The following is a 17,333-nucleotide window of genomic DNA, read 5'->3' on the forward strand; positions in this document are numbered from 1 at the left end:
AAGGCGTTGCGTAGTGCCCAAGATGAGGGACCAATCAACTCCAAAGTAAGCCACCTGGACATCCTCTCGGAGCTGGTTGAGTTGCTGCTGGAACCCGAATAGTCAGGGAGAGAACCACCAGTTTGTGTGCGTTGCTTTTAAGCTGGCCAAGAGCGCCAGGAAGATCCTCCGGAAACCCAGGAAGCAGGACTGACCGAGCCTGAGCCCCCGCAACAGAGTGCAGGACCCCAGAAGCAAGGAAATTCCATCTCGACAGCCAGTAACCGCAGTGTTGATATTTACGGTAAATGCGAGGAGCTGAAACACCGAACAGCGACTTGTTTGAAGATTGCCGGATGCGAACGGTGACCGTCCCATTGCAGTGCAGGTGTCCCCAGAAGTCTTTGCTGTTGTCCCCACGACTGAGGCCCAGGAACAGTGAGATCTGCAGAGCTGCACAGGAACAGAAGTCATCTGCTGCAGTTTTTCTTCAATCCAAAGGTACTGTTAAGTCTGAAAGAACTTACCTATTGTTGTGGAGTTGCTTGCATCTTCTACCCCTCACAAGTCTAACAGCTTGTGGCCCTACATTGATTCTTCTTTTTCTTCAAAGACTTCTATAACATTGTGCAAAGACTTTTCTTCCTTACCTGCAAATAAGTGCTTCAGCTCATATAGACTTTTGCCCATTGACTTTGGCTTAGCCTGTTCCACTGAATAACTCTTATTGGGGGATCTGAAAGTATTTACCTGCTTAAGAATATTTGTGATCTCTTGTGTGGTCTAATAACCTTTTCGTTTGACCTATTCCTAAGCTATTCTGAATGCAACAGTGATATATTAATGTCCCCAGCACCCTAGCTACTGAAGTCACCCGAGGGTGTAGGTTGTGTCTGTGGGCCATCCCAAAAGGGTACTTACTGATTTAGAAACTTAAGCGTGCATTTTATTTTGGAGTGTATTTGTGTGTTGCTTTATGTTCCTCCCTTCTGAAGAAGGCTTATTCTAACTGACTGATAAATAAATTAATAATTGTTTTATTAAGAAACCTTGTGTGTAATAGTTTATTTGAATACTTGTCACTGTGAATCTCTGTGTAACTCCCCTAAAGCTCGCATTGACCCCTCTTGAGATAAACCTGGCTGCTCAACACGCTACCAACCTATGTAGTACAGACTTATACCAAAGGTTGCGTTCCTATTGCCAGGAGGTCAGGGTTGTTGTAGTGCACCCAAAGAGTACTGCATACAATCTTGCCTAACATGCACCTTCTTAACCGCCCCCTTTGCTAGCAACACCCACACTTCTTGTAGCAGGAGGTGCTGTAGCATCTATGGGTGTGCAGGTGGAATATTCAGAGGTATGTTCATAACTCCACCGAGTGACCCTGCTGGACAAGAGATAGCACCTGTTGCTTGCTCATTATCGTGGTCGTCAAATGCTTTGGCAGTGAGGCACTCATGGCTGGGGTAGATGGTCTCGGCAAGGACCTGGAGGAAGACTTTGTCGTCGACGAAGACTTAGTCAGTGCTGACTTTGAAGATGACGGTCAAATCTACCTGAAGAGTGGGCACCAGAGAGGATTTGCTTGACGGGGTTGCTGCCGCTGGATGAGGAAAAACGGCTTGGTGCTCTTGCCCTTCGAAACCCCTTGGGCAATGACCTTAGGTGGAGATGACAGGCTCTCGTTAGACGATCTTGGCTCATCGTTGGACGCCTCTCTGTGTCTCTTCCTGCAACCCAGACCTTTTACTGGAGGTGGTTCGCTGGGCTGTTCTGCCCTGCTGTACAGTAATGGAGTCAGAGGCCCCACCGGCATCCTCGGGCCACGCAATGAGATGCTGGTGACGATCACGCAGGGTTTTGTTGGAAAAAGACTGGCAGATCTCGCAGTCCTGTATAATGTGATGTGGATGCAGACATTAGAGACAGTCGTCGTGGTGGTCTTCGATGTAGACATTCTTCAACCCACAGTGGGCACATGCCTTAAACAGGCTCTTCCTCATTGATTCAGCCATGCGGTAGGCCCAGGTGCGCAGACAACAAAAAGAGTCAAAGTTACTGGTGTCGGGAAACGGTCTACAGACTCCGCACCCTTGCCGCCTGCGACAGTTGTTGATGAGTCACAAAGGCGATTGTTTCATCGAAAGTGAATAAAAAGTATACATTTATTTGTTAGTAGATATATGTAGAGAAAAAAATGGAGGGGTTAAGGGAGATGTTCCCATTGGCTTTGGGCAGTATGACCCAGAATGACTGTCCTAGAGCACAAAAGTTACTGAAAGTTTCAGTTTAAATTTAAACTGCTCTATGTTGCAGCGGATTCCCAGCCTGACGACGGGGAAAGATCCAATTCTGGAGAAGAACAATGGTCCTCTATGAGGCACCAAGCAAACCTTAGACACTCAAGGTCACTTCTACAGTCTTCAAAAGAAAACAAAACAGATGTATACCCTTAATACATTAAGGTCCTGTTTGTGAAACATGACAATATTTTTGGTGGTATAAGCACATATCTAAATATCTTTGCTAAGCCAGCAGGATACAAACGTATGAGCAAACACAGCATTAGTTACCAAGTTTCATCTCTCCATTCTGAGTGCAAGCATATAACCCAAAAGGGAATGTCTCTAAACTACATGAGGCCAAGTTGTTTTCAAATTAGTACACTTCTTCACTTACATTTAAATTCACTTACAATAACATTTCCCATCAACTTTTATTTGCATATATCTCCATTTGTCCTCCACAAATGTGTCATATAGCAGAGTGGGTCACAAATGGATACTGGGCACAGAACCAGGTTTAAAACAGTCTTTCATTTGCTACTATAGTTCATAGTTCGAAATCAAAGGTTTCTTCCTTCCTATGGACCAATACTCACACCCATGTTATCTGTTTTGATGAGGCTGCCAAGTGTCCCTGTGTTTTTTCACCAGCTGTTGGTAGTGGCAGAACCTCTCTCAGCTAGGTTTTGTGTTGCACACTCGAAGGAGCCATTCCTTAAGTTTTTCAGAGGGTACAGCAGGGCCCTACGTCCCTTCGCACACCCACAGTCTAGACCTCACCCCTCGCCTTTGTCTCTCTAGCTCTGACTTATTTGTCCATTTAAATCACACCTTGCTCCTCCCATTCACACTTCCAGTGTCTTTAACCGTTTTACCTTCTTCACCCCTCTGGGCTCCTTCTATGCTCCTTTGAGAACCGCCCTACACCTTTACTTCACTCTCAAATATTTGAATAGCGTCTTCACCTTTTTCGCCTCTCTGAGCATCTTCTTTGCTCTTCTGCTCCCATTCCTCCTGCTAATTCACTTCCATCACCTCCACCTAATGCTTGCTTTCTTGTCACGTCCTCCGGATACATTACTTCCTGCTCCTCCAACTGATATTTTCTCGTCACACACTCCTGATGCGTTACTCCATCCTCTTACTTCCCTTCTTCTCCTACTTTAATCTCATACCTCTTCCTCTCGCTCGCCCCATCCTCCTCCAAAAACATGTTTCAAGATTGTCCAACTCTCTCTAATTGTCTGCCACAAGCTGTGTCAAGCATCCACACAGACTGGGTCTATTGGCTTTTATAGCTGTGTGCTTTGTCGCCCCAAGGCTGGGTGTCCTGTGAGTGTTTGCACCTGAAATGTGTAATTAGTTAGGCCTGGGATTTGATGGTTGTAATGGGCTTAGCTGGGAGTACTGAATGGTAGAAAGGCTTAGCTAAACCAGTGTAAGAACTTTCTGACATCTTGGATTTCACAAGCACCTCCTGTGAGTAGCTGTCCTCCTACCAGGTTGCATCGGCTGTGTGTGTGCATTGAACTAGGTCTTCCTCACTGCAGAGAGTTTCTATTACTGGAAAACGTGTAATGGGAACTTTGGAACTACCAGAGTGTCAATTACAGGGTTCGGCAGGTATCTTTGAGAGGGGAATGGGCATGCCATTCTCTGGACTGCCTCATTATGGGGACTTCTAATGTGGGGTGCCACCCAAGCTAGAGGATGATGGGCCCAGGGGTGTGTATGGGGTGTTTCCCCTAGTCATAGGGTGGGGACAGTCACAGGACTGTCCAAGGGAACAACGGTCCTTTAAACCCTCTCGAAGTGACACCCCAGCCCAGGAATGGTCAACAACCAAGCCCTTTTTCAACAGATTCCTGACTGTCTTTTTCATTGCATTCCACATTCCATTTGTGATGTGGTGTGGAGTTGGGAAGATGTAAACATTGTATGACACCTCCAGTGAACACTCATGTGGCGCTGTTTCTACATCTGAAGAATGTTGAAGCATGCAATCATACATGTGTATGGAGTTGACAAATTGATTCAGTAATGCTGAACGGGTGCCGGTCACTTCTATCATTTAGCCAAGTGGTTTTCTGAAAGGGGGCCACATTTTCCAAAACATGTTATATGTACTGGAGGTGCCTGTGCGCAATTGCATTTAAGTGCATTCAGTCATAGTCCCCGCCAGTGGAATTGAGAAGATTCTTGTGACACTACATGTTTTATGGTATGGGTCCTTTGGGGACAACACATATGGGTGTTATTATCAGTGCTTGTACGTAATATTGCCAGGGAGATACGGTCTCAGTGCACTCACACGTGCTTCAAATCTTTCTTTTCCCAGGCATTCATTCAGTGCACTCCTCTTCAGGGCCAGTCTCTACACCTCCACAAGCAGGTTGACACAAATGAAGGTCAGCGCCTGCACCTCCTATGCACGTAGCACCAGTGTTGAGCTCAGTCTGAGAACTTGGTGCTACGTGAGTTTGTCATGGTCCTAGTGTGTGGCTTCTTTTTGGGGCCATGAAGGAGGAACGCTGGTCAGCCAGGGACCATGGCACTCAATGTGGCCGAGGAGCAAGGAATTTGTTGATGAAATGGGAGCTTAAAGGGGTTGAGGATGAGGGGACTGAGGCAGGCCAGTGAGATCGGAGGCAACAGTTGCCACATTGTGATGCCAAAACATGGTGAGAAGGGGGGGGAGTAAAGTACCAAAAGGGGTATGAGCAAGATCAAAGGAGGGGTGGAACCCCATGTCAGAGAGGGGTGGAACCAGTAAAGAGGGGCTGCACAGAGGTCACAGCAGGGAAGAATTGTCAGGCGGACCTGTGCATCAATCTTGGAGGAGTGCACACATTTAATAGGGGCAAAGAGGGGGCAGAAGCAGTGAAGGTTCGGCAGCAACATTGAAGAACCAGCTATAGTTAAGGTTGGACTGCAATAGTGAGGGCTGGGAAGCAACAGTGAAAGGGTAGCAACAATGAATGGGCCAGTAACAGTGAAAGGGGCAGCAGCAGTGAAGAGGGCAACAGGTAAGGGGAGCAATATGAACTAAAAGGGGGCAGCAACGGTCAAGGAGGGCAGGAGGGACTAACGGGGAGAGCAACAAGGGACAGCAGTGGTGAACTGGAAGCAAATGACAAGAGGGGCAGCAGCAGTCCAATGCGGACAGCAACAGTCGGAGTAGCAGTGAAGGGGGCATGGTAGCAGTGTTCACAATTCCAATTAAAGCCTGCTCAACATACAAGCATGCCAGGAGGGATTAATTATAATTGTAAGCACTGCCTGCCCTATGAGAATGTCAGGCAGCCTTTACAATGGATCCCTATGGGATCCAGCTGCTTTATGCTGGTGCATGAAGTAGGCAGACCCCATATGTATCTCCAGCATTTGCGCTGGCAGTAAATATCCATGCCTGCGCAAATGCTGGAGCATTTCTAAGGCAGAGTGGAAGGCGGTGGCGGAAAAGCAAGTTGCATTATGCCCCTCCTCTCCACCACACAAATGAATGAAAATGTGGTGTGGCGTGAATGAATGGAGTTAATGCCTAAGTCAAGGTTTTTACGTTTTCCATAAACGTTATACCATTATGATAAATGAGGTCCTGTGTGCTTTGGCGCCCTTTTCTGAAATGTGAAAAATAGAATAGCAGCACTTGACTTGGCTGTTGGAGAAGATTGAGGGAGAAGCATAGCTCATGGTATCAGCAGGGGACAGCACACAATTCCCTATGTATGTATATTGTTATAAATCAGCCTATATTCTTTTTTATTGGAAATAAGTGGATTAACATATAGATTTTTAAAAGTTGTTGTGGTTTCCCAATAGACCTATCAGAACATTTCAGTGGTTCTAAAACAGATGAGGATTCGCACTATAAACTGTTACCGATTTTGCCCCATGATGTATCCAGAAAGGCTGTCCATGCTACAGATTTCAGTAATGAAAACGGAGACCAGATATGTTAAATAAATATATTTATTTACTTTTATATATATTTTACAAAATACAAGAACAGAACTGCAGCTTCTCTAAAGCGCACTGAAAGTTCGATAGCCTGGGAGAGTTGGGGAAGCTGAAGGGGAAAGATTTGTAGGAAGGGGAGGTGTGGTCACAGTCTTTTGCGCCACCCACACCAGTGGCGAACATGGGAGGGGGGGCGCCTGCGCACAACGGGACGAGGAATCACCATCTTGATCTCCACGACAAAGTCCATTTATTACCATTATATATATAAATGTTCTTCCTTTATTTCTTTAAAACAGAGGCTTACATAAATATGGCTGGCATTTGCCATGTGAGAAAGGAAACGCCTCGTCCCAGGCCATATAATATATCTTTGTATAATATTTACTTTCTTTTTCCATAAGAGCATTTTACATTTTCCCCTTACCCCCATTTTAAAATAACAAAACAATCTGATAGAAGACTGCCATCAACAAGAATGGCAATGATGTGTAAATTGCTCAGGGTAGCTTACATCTTTTATATTCCAAGAGCCCATTTCCACTGGTTATGCACAAACGCTGTTTCCCCTTGGTTAGGCCAATGAAACGGCAAGTGGGTGGGCTCAGGGCGTAAAAGGGGATAGGATAGGGAGAACACAGTGCAGTAAAAAATAAAATCACAAAGAAACAAACATTTTCTTTTCATAAAATTTCTCCAAAGAAATACGATATTTACATTGAGAATAAATACAAGTTAGACCTGATTTGTGTGTGAGTTTTTTGTTGCTGTTGAGCGTGGTTGAAAACGGAGGTACACACGGAAGAGTATGGCTTGCTTGCGGAGGCTGCACACCCGCCCCACACACCACCAGACGAAGAGGTGGTTCGGAGGGCTGAAACTGTAAATATGGTAAATAAAAATCCCAGCAAGGTGTTAAAAAGTTAGTAATGAGAGAAGGGGGCAGAGAAAATGCTTGTGAGTACTGCACCCCTGGTCTGCAGTGCAGCCCCCTCTTCCCAGGGTACTCCTTGATGAGATGTTCAGAGGCTGAGCAGGGTATGAGAAAGGAGAAGGTGTTCTTTTTTTGTGTGTTGCATATTTGGCTTCTTTGTGCCTCGCCTTCCATGAAGGGCAGCATGAGCAGAGGAAATGCCCAAACCACACACCTCTCAAACTTCGCTCTATCATCTTGGATGAGAGGGATTCGTCAGCAGAGTTCGAATCGTCCAGGGGAATATACTGAATTGCAAAAATAATACACATTTGTAATGGTGAAATAAGCCTTTTTCCTTTCTTATTTCTTTTGATTTGTTCTCTCTCTCACTTTTCTCCTTTCAGATGAGCAGCTGTCCCAGAATCCACAGGTAATCCATGGATGACCAAAATGATTTTCCATGACAATGCCACATTCTTTACCTTCTCGTTTTTTGTTGCAACCAAAATAAAAGTGTTTTTTCTGCAATAGTGAAATGTGCAGTCTCACACTTTGTAGTGTCGAACATCAGGAGGCTGCCCGGGCCCCTTAAGTAAAAGGATTTGTGGTGCAAGGGCAGCAGTAGGCTCTGAACGGATATTCCATATCTGTGTAAAAAAATGTCTTAGTAGAAATAAGCACCGGGTCCTGTGTTTTTTGAGGGCAGTTATCAGCAAAGGACGGGTACCCCATCGGCCGTCACCAGCCTCCCCGTCGTTGGGTCATATGTGCCCGCAAGATAGTACAGGTCTTGGCGGTCCTGGAACCTCTTACTCCTGGTCATCTGCTCGTACTGCTCCCGGCTCACCACCTGACACTTGTGCGAAACCGTTTGTACATCGTTCTCGTCTTCGTGACAGGACTGGTAGAGGGCATTCTGCAGAAAGAGAGGGCAAAGGTTAAACAGAGAAAGGAGGGAAAAGGTCATTATTTGCAGCCTCACATACCTATTTCATATCGCATGCCCCAGTACTGAATCCACTGCTCACTTCTGTTGGTGGTGGCTCACTGCAAGACCTCTAATCCCCAAAACATCGCCTCTTACACGCTTCCCTGCTCCCACCTTGAGGTGAAATCGCCTGTTTAAGGGTATGACACTTATGGCATGAAATAGTACGGCTCTGCCTAAGCCCTACAAGTGTTCTACAAGGTATGAAGGTAATTATTTGAAAGTAAAAAAGACTAAAATGCCTTTTGTGATAAAGAATTTGGCTGAAAAACATTTTGCTTAGAAAAAAGATATGAAAACCATGATTTCCCAAAACGTACTTAAAACAAGACAATAATTTAGACTATCGACCTCATTACATGCTTGCTGGCGCAGTATTAACGTGCCGTTAATACCATTTACTGCTATGTTAAGGCACCGGCAAATTAAAATTTTGCTGCTGGGGTGGCCGGATTTACCTGCAGCTCCGAGCTGCTGGTAATTCCGGAACCCCACCATCAAAAAATGTGGGTATTATCGGTGCTGGTAATACCAGCAAATCCCCCCATGGAGTCCGAATAGGGATTAACACCATTTACCGCCACTTGTCATCTGCTGTTAATTCCGGCAGTGCAAGTGGCGGTAACAGTAATTCGGTTTGGTGGTATCCTGGTGGATTTATTGCCAGGATACCACCAAACATGTAATGCGGCCCTATATAAAGATGCATAGTGGAGCATATATTATCAAGAGGACCTTGTTTGCATTCATATCAAGGATTTTATAATCTGCGACCGTTGGAAAGTTGATCACATTTTGATCTCCCATATCTCCCTGATGCTCACATAATAACTTTCCGATCTCACAATCTGCCATTCCTTTCCCAGCACATCACAATAACAGATTAATACTTCCCAAAAGGAAAACGCTCAACAGGCACAAAATAGGCACATATGTTTAGTAGAAGGATTTTCCTTAAGCTGGTCTCTCTGACTTTTCTACTGCTAGTGTTAAATTTCACCAGGATCTCCAAGTAGTAGTCGTGACATAGTAGCCTAGGTCTAACTCTCAGGCATTTAAGTGGGCGCTGCGTAACAGTTCCAGTACACACTTTTTATTTAAACTCAATGAGAGAATGTCCACACACTATATTTTGATGAAAATATAATCACTACAATTGCAGACAAGGAAACTTTGCCAGACAAAGAGGCCCGATGTATCAGTTAAGGAAACAGTTTCAAGAAGAGTTTTCAGAATTCGCAAATAGAGTCCTTCATAGAAAAGAAAATGTAGTAGCAAACACACTTTTGCTAACTAGGCTACAATGATTCAGGAGACCAAGGAAGACCGGTAGTACAGATTTGGGGAAGTCTTTGGCTGGAAAGAGTGACCTTTGTGTGAAAGTGTCCTAAGGAGAAATTCCTGGAGTTCTGATGAAGTGACTCCCACAGGAGACTGTAGGTGATGAGAAGACTTGCCAGCAGCAATGGAGAGTCAGGCGAGCAATGCAGTGTGACCCAAAAAAAACAGTTATGCAGCAGTCAGTTTGTAGTTTTTAGAGGTGGTCGCTGTGCATGTTGTTTAGCGACCATCCTAGGTTCCAGCAACGAAACACCAGTTCTCAAGGAACCCCAAGTATCTAGAGAAGTGTGATTATTCTCAATTTGGTGATTCCCAGGTCAAGGGTCGGAGCCAGAGGTGTGAAAATTTGGTTTGGCTGGAGTCCAGTGTAGTCTTCAAAGCAGGGTTCCCACATTGTTTCAGGCACATAATTCAGGTTCTGAGAATGGGGTCGGATTGGATAGACTCCAAGAAAGAACAAATATCAAAGAAACGTTCAAGAAGTCACACCAGAGAGGAGCCAACCACGGAAGAAGGACCAGGAGGTGAGTTTGGCAGTGTGGTTGCAGGATTGGAGGCAGCAGAGTCTCTCTAGCTTCTCAGGAGAGACAGAACAAGGGTGCTTGCTTGATGGCCTGGTATGACGATTCTCTGGTCAGTTTGGCACAAGAGTCTTAGGAGTACTGCGATGAAGAGGCACCCACTTCTGGATCCATAGATATGATATGGCATTTATAAAGCACCTGTACATGCAGGGATGGTCAGGAGATTTAGGAGATGAAAGAGCTCATTTTAATGAAAAGTGCAAGGTGGGGGGGGGAGCCGTTACGTTTGCAATGTAAACATTTTTTGTCCGTCATTTGCACCCCAGAGCAAAAGGCGGTGTACAAGCGTGTACACCACCTTTTGCCTCTCACATTTGCTCTCTCCAGTGCAAAGTGAGTAAACTCTGCCTGGCAATTACTTTTCATTGGGAGCGCCGCTTGCCATGCTCGCATGTCAAGCAGTGTTTCCAATTGAAATTAAACCCTCCCAGACATGAGGGTTTAAATGTAATTGTACATGCTCCCTGATAACAGGCAGACCCCATAGGGATCGTCAGCATTTGTGCCGGCATGCAAATCCATGCTATGAAAAACAAATTTCGTTCCAACCCTTCTCTCCGTAATACAAACGCTTGAAAGTGGGACGTGACGTGATTGAAAGGCATTAAAGCCTTACTCAAGGCTTTTACACCCATCATTCACGTTACGCCCCCAACGAACATGAGCTCTGAGGTCTTTGAGCAGGAGCTGTAAACCAATTGTTCCCAATGGATCAGGGGAAAGGAGCGCTGCAGAGGGTTCTTTCTGGTCATCTGGAGAGGCAGAACTGTGCTGTCGGATTCCTCGGAGGGTTGAAGGATGCTAGTGCAGATCTGTGGTCCTTGAGCAGCAGGCCTTCCAGTAATGCAATACAAGTTTCCAGCAGTAGGCGAGGTCAGTGGTTATCAGAGTCTACTTTAACCCCCTTTCGAGGAACTGAGTGACACACCACGAAACATTCAAACATCACGACAGTCACCAATGGCATACCATCCCTCCATAAACAACTAAGAGGCAAAAAAGATCTCCACTTTGGTGATGGAAGAGGGGGTAAACAATGTACACCGCTAGGTAAGGAACAAGTTACTTACCTGTAACTGTTGTTCTCCAGCATGGGTCTGGCATGGATTCACATGCTCATGAATATTCCCCGTCGTCAGGCCGGGAATCCTCGGTATAGAAAAAATCAGTATCAGTTTCGTTTCTGATCTGTCTTTCTCAGTAGTAACCAATCACTGGTCTCTGGGTCATACTGCCCCCAGCCAATGACTGCCCTCTCCCTAAGCCCCGCCCCCGGCAGCCATCCTCAGATTTGGTAGCACGTGAAGTGGCAGTATGACCAAGTGAAGAGCCGCAGAAGGGTAGGCGGGAGGGTTCGCATGTGAATCCATGCCAGACCCATGCTGGAGAACAACAGTTACAGGTAAGTAACTTGTTCCTTCTCCAGCATGGGGTCTGGCATGGATTCACATGCTCATGAATATAAGAATACACAGCAGTATACACATGCACAACCACGGGAGGTGGCAAAAGGCTCAATATCAAGCAATACAACAACTCAACATTAAGCAACTCTTACCTCCTCATCAGGCTCACCTTAGACGAACAGGTTGCGCAGCACTGCCTGGCCGACTCTGGACTCCTCCCTGGAATCCCGGTCGACGCAGTAGAATCTCGTGAAGGTGTGTGTTGACCTCCACGTAGCAGCCCTGCAGATGTCGAACAGGGGCACACCAGACAGGAACGCCGTAGTAGCAGCGATCGCTCTGGTCGAATGGGCTCTCGGACGGCCTGGCAACGGTCGGTTTGCCAACCGGTGACAGTGCATGATGCAGCCGGAGAGCCATCTGGAAATGGAAGTCTTCGAGAGAGCCTTCCCTTGATTCACAGGTTCAAAGTTCACAAACAGCTGTGATGTCTTCTGAAAACTCTTCGTGCGGTCCACGTAGAACTTCAGCACTCTAGCTACATCCAGCGAGTGCAGAGTCTTCTCAGCCGGCGACGAAGGCGACAGGAAGAAAACTGGCAACACCAAGGGCTCATTGAGGTGGAAGTCCGACGGCACCTTGGGCATGAAGGAGGGGTGCGTCCTTAGCACCACCCTCGTGTCGTGAAAAGTCAAGTATGGAGGCTTGCAAGACAGGGCCTGGATCTCTCCCACTCGTCGTGCAGAGGTGATGGCCACGAGGAATGCTGTCTTCCACGACAGAAACTTCAACGGCGCTGAATGCATAGGCTCGAATGGGGCCCCCATGAGCCTAGTCAGCACCACGTTGAGCTCCCACGCCAGGGCAGGGGCCTTCACCGGCGGGAATGATCGGAACAGTCCTTTCATAAATTCCTTCACCAGTCAATGAGACCACAAGGACGCCCGTCCTGTAGTTCTGGTGTAACGTGAGACGGCAGCCATATGTACCTTGATGGAAGCATGAGACAGGCCAGCCTTGGCCAAGGACAATAGGTACGGCAATACTTGAGGAGCCGTAATCCGCAGAGGGTTAATCTTCTGTGCACGGCACCAGACAGAGAACCTCTTCCATTTGTGTCCGTAGCACTTGAGAGTTGAGGATGCCCTGGCTTTCGCAAGAACCTCTCTGCAGTTGGCCGGGATGTCGTATCCCCCGAACTCTAGTGCTGCAGGAGCCAGGCCTGCAAGTTCAGCGACTCTGGTTCGTGATGAAGAATGGCACCTCCTTCGCTGGAGAGAAGATCCGTGTCCGTCGGCAGCTTGACTGGTGGGACGCTGACTAGTCCAGAAGGTCCGAAGGGAACCAGGTCTGCCTCGGCCACGGCGGTGCGACGAGGATCATCCTGCACCGGGACCTCTTGAGCTGGTTGATGAGCCGGAGTAGCAACGGCAACGGCGGGAATGCATAAAGGAACAGGCCGTCCCAAGGGAACGAGAAAGCATCGCCCATGCTCCTCGGTTGGGGAAACCTGCTGGCGAACCTCCGGCACTTGGAGTTCGCCGCCGTCGCGAAGAGATCGATCTGAGGTTCGCCCCATCGTCGGAAGAGATGGTCCACTTGATCCTGGCGCAGTTCCCACTCATGGCACGGGCGCAGCTCTCTGCTGAGTGAGTCGGCGATGGTGTTTTTTATCCCTGCCAGATGAAAGGGTACCAGAAACATCCCTTGGGCGACGGCCCAATGCCACAGATCCTGGGCTTCCTTGGATAGGGCAGGGGATCTGGTTCCGCCCTGCTTCCGAATGTAAAACATTGTGGTGGTGTTGTCGGTGAAGATCCTCACCACCTTGCCCTTGAGGGACTGAAGGAAGGACCTGAGGGCCCAGAAGACTGCACGGAGCTCCAAGATGTTGATGTGGAGAGTCTTCTCCTCCGGGAGCCAAAGGCCTCTTGCGTGGAGACCCCCGGTGTGCGCTCCCCAACCTTCCAGGGAGGCATCCGTCGTCACCGTCACTTGGTGGGCCGGGGCTAGGAAACCTGTTCCCACCATCAGATGAGAGCTGACACCCCACCATCGTATCGCCTGACGGAACGCTTCGTCGAGCGGGATCCTGTCCTCGAAGCTGCCCGTCGTCTGGATCCAGTGGGCGTCGAGGAATTCTTGCAAGGGCCGCATCCGAAGTCTGCAGTGGCGCACCAGATAAATGCAGGAGGACATCATTCCGAGGAGGGACTTGATAGACCTCACTCTGGCCACGTCCGTGGCCAGCAGACGTTGCACCTTTCCCAGGATGGTCCTTATCCTTTCCTCCGACGGTGAGGCCCGCCGCGCCACTGTGTCGAGCTGTGCTCCCAGAAACAGGGCGACTTGCGACGGGACCAGGTGGGATTTTGGAAAGTTGATGGAGAACCCCAGGTCCGTGAGCAGCTGGACGGTCTTCGTAATGTGTTCCACGGCGAGCTCCCTTGTCCTTGCCCGTATGAGCCAGTCGTCCAGGTAGGGGTAGACGTGGATCCCCTGCAGGCGCAGCCGCGCCGCCACCGGTGCTAGGCACTTGGTGAACACCCTGGGCGCCGATTTTAATCCGAACGGGAGGGCCTTGAACTGGTAGTGCCGCCCTTTGACCACGAACCTGAGGAACTTTCGGTGTCTCTTTAGAATAGGGATGTGGAAGTATGCATCCTCCAAGTCCAACGACGACAGGAAATCGCCCTCCTCCAGCTGTCCCAGCACGTGCTGGAGGGTGACCATCCGGAACTTCTGTGCCTTGATGTATTTGTTCAGTCGTCGCAGGTCCAGGATGGGACGCCATCCTCCTGTCTTCTTCTTTACGAGGAAGTATCTTGAGTAAACTCCGGAGCCCCGAAGCCTCTTTGGAACGAGCTCGATGGCACCTTTCCTGAGCATCGCCCTTACTTCCAACAGCAGTTGAGGGACGTGATTTTCCTTCCTGGACACGGGAGGAATGCGGGGGCACCTCTTGTGGAACTCGAGGGCGTGCCCCAGGGCCAGGGCGTCCAGCACCCAACGGTCGGTGGAGATGGCCTCCCACACGCCGACGAACTTCGTCAGTCGGCCTCCCACCGGGATGCTTCGGCGGGGGCCCGACCCGTCGGTCGGTTCAATCTTGCTTGGAGGCCGCTTTGCCTCCTTGACCACCTTGGTGACGACGTCGGGATCCACCTGACTTGCCGCGTCCCCTGTAGGCCTCCTGCGACGAAGATCTTGCCGCTTGACGGTACGTAGAGGAGCTGCTGCCGGCTCCCTTGGAGGCACCCTGTCTGCCTCCGGAGCTCCAAAAGGACGGCCGTCGCTGTTGGAGCACACCCAGTGCACAGGCCGTCTCCGTGCGTGTCCGTGTCCGTCTTGATCGCCTGAAGGGACTCATCAACCACCTTGCCAAAAAGGTTGTTCCCATCGAAGGGCATGTCCAAAACCTTGGTCTGTACGTCCTGGCGGAAATCCGTCGCCTTGAGCCATCCTCGTCGTCTCAGGCAAATGCCGTTGCCCAACTGACGGAAACCGGTGTTGGCGATGTCCGTAGCCACCGTAATGGCATGGTCTGAGGCAATCTCACCTTACTGTAAGATTTCCAGGGCCTCAGTCCTCTTGGCGTCCGGAAGGAAATCCAACAGAGGGGCGATCTTGAACCATAACTCCCTGTCATAGCGGGCTACGATGGCCAGGGTGTTGGCCGCCTTGATGGTCGTCGCTGCAGATGAGATGACCCGTCGTCCCATCGCATCCAGCTTCCTACCCTCGCCGTCCGGCGGGGAGGTTGAAGTCGAGGCCGATGCCCCCCTGCTTTCTTCTTGGCCGCCGCCGAAACGACCGAATCCGGGGTAGGTTGCACCCTAAGGCACAAGGGGGCAGCGTCGGGGACCCGGTACTTCTTCTCGTACCTGTCCCTCTTCGCAGACGCCGTGGCAGGGTTCTTGAGGAGGGCGAGCCCCTCATCCCAGATGTCATCAAGAAGCGGTACGGCGAGGACCGTCTTCCTTTTAGCCTCGCGCCGTTGGTAAAGGAACCCTTCCTTCTTCTTTTCTTCGGGGCAGAGCTGGAAGAGCTCAGATGCCCTGGAAATCATAGCATGGAAGGATCCAATCTCGTGGGGCGGGGACGCCCGGGCAGGGGGCGACGGGGGACACGTCCTGTCGTCGCCTCCGTCGTCATCCGTACCCGTTGTAGTCGTGTCCATGCCTGTATCATCCCCGTGGGTAGTGGACCGGGGGAAGGCAGAGAAGGCCGCAGAGGCGGGAGAGGAGGCCTAGGATGCGTCCTCCTCCCCTTAAGTGGTGGGCTCTCCGAAGGTCCTGGCTCCGGTTCCCCTGTCGGGTCTGGCTCAGGTACCTCCGTCGGGGGAAGGAGCAACCTAGTCCTTATCTCCGAGCATAAGGACTGGATGGCTGACAAAATGGCCGCCAAGGTGTCCTGCGGCGCCGGAAACAATGGGAGCGAGGGCTCTTGAGGAGCCTCGTCTGGGTCACCGTCGCCCTCGTCGGGATCCCTCCCGATGGGCTGGGCCTCCTCCACGACTTGGATGAGCTCCTCTTCAGAGGTCGTGTCCGTATCCACGACGGCCACCAACCCCTCCCCCACCCTTTCCAACGAGGACTTCGTGGGGGTCTTCTCGATGGGCCTGAAAGACGACTCCCTCCACGGTGGCAGGGAGACTCTGGTACCTGAGGGCGCCTCCACTGGTGTAGCCTCCACAGGCTGAGCCAGTGCCGCGGCGACATCCTCAATCGAGGTGAATTAAGGCCAACGTCACCTTCTGTACACCTGGGGCCTTCACCTTGGGGGGGGGGGTCCGAGCCTCGCTTCCCCTCTGCCGGAATCTTCGAGATCGACCGGGGCCTCTCCAGAAGCTTCGCCGGGTTCTCGGACTTCCTCTTACCCGAGCCAGAGCGTTGGCTCGTGGTCGATGGCGCCGTGGAGGATGCGCCCTGCAGCCAAGGAGCCCGACCGTTCGGCGCTTCCGGTGCCCGCGGACTCGCGGTGCTTAGCCTTTTGTTGGGCCTCCGTCGCCAGAGCCCCCTCACAGGACTTAGAAGACCGCTAGGACTTCTTCTTCTTCTCGCCTGGCGGGCTCTTACCTTCCAACCAGTTGGCGAGACGGAGCTGGCGATCCTTCATGGTCCGCTCCGACATGTTCCCACAAAACGCGCAGTCCTTTTCCTTGTGCATCTTGTCCTCATGGAGACAGTAGAGGCATAACGAATGCTCGTCCTCCTTGAAAACGTTCTGAAGCTGGCATCCAGGGCAGGTCCTGAACAGCTTCCCGGGCGTCGAGCTCCCTTTCTCCTGGGCCATGTCCGGGGTAGGCCTCGGAACTTCTGGAATCCTCCAAAAGCGTAACTCGACGAAATCTTCACCCTTGAGGGGCGTAGAAACGCCGAAACGGATCCCCGTTGATCGGAAGTAGAAACGGTGGAGCTTGAGGCTCTATTTAACCGAAAAAATGAGAAAATCTCCTGAAAAAAGCGTGAAAACGCAGCAAAAGTTCGAGAGCTACAGCACGAGGACTCCCAACACTTGCATGTGCGGTAAAAATCTGAGGATGGCTGCCGGGGGCGGGGCTTAGGGAGAGGGCAGTCATTGGCTGGGGGCAGTATGACCCAGAGACCAGTGATTGGTTACTACTGAGAAAGACAGATCAGAAACGAAACTGATACTGATTTTTTCTATACTGAGGATTCCCGGCCTGACGACGGGGAATATTCATGAGCATGTGAATCCATGCCAGACCCCATGCTGGAGAAAATAGACTATGCATTGTGAAGCCATTTTAAACAGGCACAAAAACAAACAGAAAAGGGGTACATTCTGTAGGACACTATTCAGCACTTTGAGGTTACTTTTAACCACACTCTCTGTTAGCCTTTGGAT

At 49.9% G+C, this 17,333-nt stretch overlaps 1 protein-coding gene across 3 annotated transcripts in view; it reads right to left on the reverse strand.

Moving 5' to 3' along the window:
* Positions 1-6,221: 6,221 nt before the first annotated feature.
* Positions 6,222-17,333, reverse strand: part of BAHCC1 (BAH domain and coiled-coil containing 1) — a 683,113-nt gene continuing 672,001 nt past the window's right edge. For all 3 annotated transcript variants that reach the window (XM_069655151.1, XM_069655152.1, XM_069655150.1), the window contains one exon: positions 6,222-8,059. In XM_069655151.1, the coding sequence (XP_069511252.1) occupies positions 7,853-8,059 (207 nt within the window). In that variant the 3' untranslated portion in view covers positions 6,222-7,852. The remainder of the gene's footprint in view (positions 8,060-17,333) is intronic.

This window comes from Ambystoma mexicanum, chromosome 3q, assembly GCF_040938575.1.
Source record: "Ambystoma mexicanum isolate Mex_15411 chromosome 3q, UKY_AmexF1_1, whole genome shotgun sequence".
Classification (NCBI taxonomy): Eukaryota; Metazoa; Chordata; class Amphibia; order Caudata; family Ambystomatidae; genus Ambystoma; species Ambystoma mexicanum.